Below are 6,546 nucleotides of genomic sequence, written 5' to 3'. Positions count from 1 at the left end.
AGGGCACAGCCTGATCTTGGGAGGTCACGAACGGCTGTGGACAGACCAGTGGAAGGTGTTAAGACATGCAGCAGGGGTGCAATGGCTCCTTCAGGTGAGTGTTAAAGAAGAAGCATCAGACCAGAGAGGATTCAGAATCAATCACTAGGAGGTGAGGATGCTTTGCACACATAGGCTAGGAAATAGGATCCAGAATCTTTCAGTGACTGTGACTCTGACAATTAGGTGGGAATCTTATCATGCATGTGGACTGTTGGATAAAATTTCTGGAGATTCAAAGTGGTAAGTTAGTTCAGCAGTTATCAATGAGTCTGGGGTTTGTAGGTGAGGAATAGTATATAGCTAAAATTTAGATGTTGCTGCAAATATTAATGATAATTGCATATCTGTACATGAGTGCAATTACTGAGAGAAGAAAAGATTACAGGCTAAAGCAGTGAAAACGCAAACATTTAGATGCTAGAAGCAGAAGATAAGACAAAGAAAATGATGAAAAGAAGGAGGAAGAGGAAAGATGGAGAAGATTGAGAATCAATGGAACCCAAAGAATAATGACAAAGAAGCTTTTGTATAAAAGAGAAACCAAAATTAAGAATGATGTTGCCCTTTTCTGAAAGGAAAAAATAAAATAAACCTGTGCTCTGCAGATCATGAGAGGGAAGGCTACTGACACCACCTCTCATACCCCATGGTGCCAAGGCTATGACCCTCCACAGACATGGTGAGGACCAGTGACTCTGGTCTCTTCCTCAAACCCTCTCCAAGAGGAGGTCCAGGTGAGGTCTATAAAGCAGAATATCAAGAGACTGATATCAAAATAGCCTAAGCAGTGAGCATAACGGCCCTCAATCCAGAACCCCAGACACCACTCTGAAAGAGGAAGAGGCAGTGTTACCCACACAAGAAGACTACAGCCATGTTCCCTGGTCCTCATGTTGGGATAAAAACATCAGCAGACCATGGAGGGAGGATGCAAAGGACATGCCTTGAAGAGCCTCCTGCTGTTCTTCCTGGCTATTGACTCCCCCTGTGTTTCCCACTTACTTCCTGCTTCCCTGAAGCCCTCAGAGCATCTGTTTAGTTCCTTGGAAAGTTTAAAGTTCCCCATAGAAGTTTGGCCTGTTCCCATTGGGAAAGCACATTGTTTATACATATATATCATACAAATTACCTTCTTCTCCATTCCACTTGTACCAGATCCCAAAATTTATTTTTTAATTCATTCCTTAGCATCTAGAAAAATTCACATTGGTCATTTTCAGTCATTTACTGAACATGGGAAATTCACATTGGCCATTTTCAGTCATTTACTGAACACAGGAAACACCCTCCTGAGAGCCACTTTTACATCCTTGTTGCGCAGAGTGTAGATGAGCGGGTTCAGAGTGGGGCTGACCACTGTGTACATGACGGTGACCACCTTGCCATTTTCCATGGAGGATCCAGACCCTGGGAGAAAGTAGGTGTAGATGACACTGGAGTAGTACAGACAGACGACCAGGAGGTGGGAGGAGCAGGTGGAGAAGGCCCTGCGCTTGCCCTCGGCCGAGCGGATGCGCAGAATGCTGGCAACGATGAAGGTGTAGGACAACATGGTGAGCAGGAAGTTGACCACCCCAAAGAACAGGTCTGCAAAGACAACCATCATGTTGTTCAGATATGTTGGGCCACAGGCAAGCAGCAGCAGTGTGGGAAATTCACACAAGAAGTGAGGGATCTGCTGAGAGCCACAGAACGTTAGCCGTGCCATCAGGCCAGTGTTCACAGAGGTGTTGATCCCACTGACCGCCCACACGCTGCCTGCCAGCAGGACACAGAGGGGCCTGCTCATCAGTGTGTGATAGTGTAGAGGCCGGCAGATGGCCATGTAGCGGTCATAGGCCATGACCGTGAGCAGCAGCAGCTCAGCTCCCAGAAACCAGGTCAGGAAGAAGAGCTGGGTCATGCAGCCTCCGTAGGAAATGGTGCTGCCTTCTCGCGTTAGGTTCTCCAGCAATTTGGGGAGAACAGTGGATGTGCAGATGATGTCCAAAATGGCCAGATTGGTGAGAAAGAAGTACATTGGGGTGTGGAGACCTGGATTCAGGCAGATGGCCATGACTATGAGGCCGTTCCCAGCAAGAGCAGTCAGGTAAAGGAGGAGGAAGAGAGCAATGAAGAAACCCTGAAGCTGGGGGGTTTTGGAGAAGCCCTGCAGGACAAACTCCACCACGGCTGTGTGGTTGGTTGCGGCCATTGGGTGGGGGTGTCTCCAGGGTCCAGGGAAGAAACCAGGACCTAGTAGAGGAAGACACAGGGATGGGGTGGATGATGGGTCCTTTCAATGCTCAGGTCCCACTAAGACACTACAGGATGTGTGTGGTGGTGCCTTCACCCTGGGAAACGCATGGCTAAGATTTAGCATAGGTTCAAGCACTAAGGGAGACAATCCAATGAATTGCTCTCCCCTCTGGAGCTACCCTAATACCCAGAACCCCTCCCAGCACTCAGAACCAACTGCCATGACAGCATCTGCTTCTAGGTGGTGGCTGGGGCAGCAGAGTTTAGAGCTTACATAGAAAGTACAGTCTGTGCTCACTTTAATTGTGACTATTTTTTATGTTAAACTGATATGTGAAAGTGGCTTATAGGTGGTTCATGGAGCTCAGAAGACATAGATGTCCAGATGGACATGTCAGAGGGCTCCAGACCTCTGTGCTCCCAAAGAGGAAAACCATCTCAGCTGGGGATGGGGCAGCTGCACACAGCACATTTTCTCAAAGAAAGAATGGAAATTTCACCCTCAGAAAGGGCAAGGTGGGTAGCACTGATGGGCTCAGGTGGGGATTTCAGGTAACCTGAGGGGTCAGCTACTCAGGGTGCAACCTGGGAAATGGTCCATAACACCAGAGCAGTCCAAGGCTTGGGGCGCAGCCATCATGCTTGGAGCAGGTGGGGGACACTGTCAGAGCTCATGTGCATTGACCTGATGTCAGGCTCTTCAGTCAAAACCACAGCCACCTCACCTTGGCCTGTCCACTCAGTTCTGCTACCCAGAAATAGGAGTGGCTGGACCACAGGCACCCAGAGCTGCATCTGAGCAGCTGGATGCAGGAGCCCAACTCCAGGCTTGAACCCTATCCAGGTTCTCATGGGCTAAGTGGGAAGCTTATGAGGTTGCACTAGGGCCAGGGATGCAGTGAAGAAAAGAACAGACCCTGACCAGAGCCCCCAGGGCATCCTGCCAATTCACCCACCCAGCTCAAGGCCTGTGACATTCTAACCTCCAGCATCCCAACACTTACCCTGGCCCCTCAGACCCAACCAAGCAAAGGACAGACAAGGAGACTATCTTTCTGGAGCTCCACTTGTCCACCTAGGAGCTGCTGATCCATCTCCCCCAAGGTAAATACTTCCCTCCACCCACCCCTGATTGCTGCACACCCCAGGTCCAGGCAGCCCAGGGAGAGAGAGGGTCCCAGCACCTGCCCTGGGAGTTTCCCCTGGGTAAGGAGGGTCTGAGAACAAGAATCTGTCAACACATTTGTCCCGTCCAGAGGGCTGGTCTCATCCCAGTGTCCCATGAACAGAGATGCTGTGGATTTGCAGAAATATGTACCTGGCTATGAACATCCAGAGGGTGGAGCTCAGGAGCAGGTGTGCTGGGGTCCTGTGACAGTGCTGACTGTGACCTGCTCAGTCTCCTCGCCCTGTTTGTCCCCCACCTTTGCAAGGGCCGAGAATTGCACAGGCTAGTGACCAAAGCCCAAGCTGTGTCCTTGCGGAACTGGGGTGCTAAAGGTGCACAGGACAGAGTGGGGCTCTGCACTCCAGGGGGCTCACCTTGGAGGGTCACACAGGGGCCATGGAGTGACCACCCCCCACGCCCCCTTCTCCCCTATGCACACGACCATTCCGGCACAGGCACAGGTGACCAAGCCCCCCTCTGGCCCCTGTAGACCAAGTCCACGCTGACGTCCAGGGCGCACTCTGCCTGCACATCTGCACATTCACCGCAGGGCCTCCCGCCCCAGATTCACAGGGAGCTGAGTTGCCACCTCCAGCTTCTGTAGCCAGAGCAGCTCCTTTTAAAGACCTTGACCTATTCTGGAGGCGAAACCACAGTGCCTGTTGCCCTCTTACTGATCAGCCTCACGGGTGGGGCCACAGGTAGTAGAACCCAGGAGCTCAGAGAGTCTTGGGGCCCCTCAGCGCTTCACACTGAAATAGTAAAAGACAAGAAGGATGCGAAGGCAAGGGCATATTTTCCACAGTAAAACTGTCTATTCGGAAACACTGATAAAAATCAGGGAAGATAGTTCAAGAGCCAATTGAAGGGGCAAACACATGGACAGCTATTGACAGTTAGTATACTCCCTGTCCATAGAAGGGAAGTGTCCCTAGTCACTTACTGTCTAAATAGAAGATGTTCCCATTTTCATGAGAGATAAACAATATCCTTACTCTGATGAAAGAGAAGTTGGAACCTTGGGAGTAAAAGCTCTGATTCCCTTCATCTGGGGCCTCCTTTGTTTGCTGCTGTCCTTTAAAGGACATCTGCCCAGGGTGGATGCCAGGTCACTGGGGAGGAGGGATGGCTGAGCAGCCAGAGTGGCCCTCAGGGAGCAATTACCCCAGCTGGAGGTAAACAGGGCCTTGTGGGCGCCGTATCCAGGGTGTGGCAGCTGGGTCAGGACCTGAGGCAGTAACAGGGCAGGACAGGGCCCTGAGGCTATGGGGAGGGCCCATGTCTGTCTCCTGGGACAAGCCCCTCACCCCTTGGCCTGAGCCTGGCAGGGGAGCTTCTGGCCTCTTGGCCCAATCCCAGGATCAAATGTTCCTCCTTTGATGACCCATACAAGGGCCTGTGCAAAGCCCACCCTGCAGGAAGGCAGAGTTCTTCCTAAATCCAATAAATTCCCCTCAAGTTGAAGATTTACAGAAACATGGGAGGTGGCCCTGAGTACTCCCAGGCACCCCATGCCCAATTCCCCGTGGGTAGTGTGCACTGCATCAGGGTGGAACATTCCTCTCCGTGGAAGGACCAGTATTGATCCATTATTGCTAACAGAGGTCCTCACTTACTCAGACTTCCTCGGTTTCCCAAATGCCTGTTTTCTGTCTCACAGTCCACCCCAGACACCACATGACATTTAGTGGTCATGTTTCCTTGGGCTCTGCTTGGTGCTGAGGTTTCTCAGACTGTCCTTCTTTGATGACCTTGACCGTTTGAGGATGACCACTCAGGGACGGTGTAGGAAGCCCTCTGGGGGATTTGTCTGATGCTCTCCTTGGGTGTAGACTGGGTTATGGTTTGGGAGGAAGACCCCCAAAGGAACGTTCCCTTCCTGTCACATCCAATCAGGGTGCATGCTCTCAGCAGGCTGACCACTGAAGAAGGTGACCGTGGTAAGATTGGATTGTTCAGTCACTCAGGGCCCCCATCCTTCAGCAGGGTCAGTCTTGCCTCTGGGCCAGGCAGCTCTCAGCCCCCAGGAAGTTCAGAGGGACAGACATGGAGCAGGTGCAGTGCTGAGGCCTGAGTGACCATGTAGTAAGCTCCTTGCAGCCTGCTGCCTCCCCCACATGACCGACAGGTTCACAACTGATCAGTAAGGACCTGCTGGTGGTCTCCTTACACATGTCCAGGATATGGAACTAGGAGGATAATACAGAGTTGGAAAACCCAGCAACGTTTCTTAGGAACCAGCTTCAGAAAACATGACATGCCAACACTTGTCATAATAAAAATGAGAAGTCTGTTAATAATTTAAAAGTAGTTCTTAACTTTGTGAAAGCAAAACCATAGTCCCTATAATTTTCAAAATGCCCTAGCATCCTTGAACTCTATCACTCAATGCATATTTTTAATTTTTGATCAGCTGTCAAATATTTCACATGATAGATAATGCAATTAAATTTCAACAACACAAAAATTTGAACAATTTAATAATTTAATGTAATTGAATTGTAATCTTCAGCTTCATCTGTATTTCCTGACTGAACACTCTACTCTCTGAGGGATGGCTTTGATTTATGAAATAATCAGCCATGAAGATCCCTGCCACTCTGACTCCAGGTTATCATGAACCCTAACAGGCAACCATCACTACACCCTATAAGTGTCATTATCTGTAAGAATCTGTTCATAACCTTTGTAGCTCCTGGTACATGTGCAGAGGTGTCCTGGGGCTGAAGGACCCTCACACAGTGTAACAGTCTCTCTCTTCCAGATGGTTCAGGTCTGCCAGGAGCAGGCCCAGCCCACAGAGCAGGGCTCAGCCTGGGGCTGCCTTGTCCAGGTTCAGCCAGCAGAGCCCACATTGAGGGGACCCTGTGCTCAGTCTGTGGAGAGGAGACTAGAAAAAGGGACCCTGGGCCAGGAGGGAGACGAGCTGCCTGATGTCAGGAAGAGGTAGGAATGCTCCCTTGGGAAGGGCCATTTATAAGGCAGGGGTAGGCCAGAAGACCAGGGTCCTGCCTGTGCCTCCTCAACTCTCCCGTTTGAAAAGCACCGTGTCTAGGGATTATTCTTGCACTTAGTTGCTGCAAGCAGTGGGGTCACTC

The 6,546-nt window shown here is 50.6% G+C and overlaps 1 protein-coding gene across 1 annotated transcript; it reads right to left on the bottom strand.

The window, feature by feature from the left end:
• Positions 1-1,303: 1,303 nt before the first annotated feature.
• LOC143654481 (olfactory receptor 13A1-like) lies at positions 1,304-2,236 on the bottom strand. Its single transcript, XM_077126466.1, has one exon. It carries the CDS (start codon positions 2,234-2,236, stop codon positions 1,304-1,306), a length of 933 nt encoding a protein of 310 aa, XP_076982581.1.
• Between the last annotated feature and the right edge of the window lie 4,310 nt (positions 2,237-6,546).

Source organism: Tamandua tetradactyla, chromosome 13, assembly GCF_023851605.1.
Source record: "Tamandua tetradactyla isolate mTamTet1 chromosome 13, mTamTet1.pri, whole genome shotgun sequence".
NCBI classification, from domain to species: domain Eukaryota; kingdom Metazoa; phylum Chordata; class Mammalia; order Pilosa; family Myrmecophagidae; genus Tamandua; species Tamandua tetradactyla.
This window is presented reverse-complemented; position numbering and strand designations above follow the sequence as displayed.

Excerpts from the sequence above, each read along its gene's own strand:
- LOC143654481 (XM_077126466.1), bottom strand. The coding sequence starts at position 2,236 with ATGGCCGCAACCAACCACACAGCCGTGGTGGAGTTTGTCCTGCAGGGC.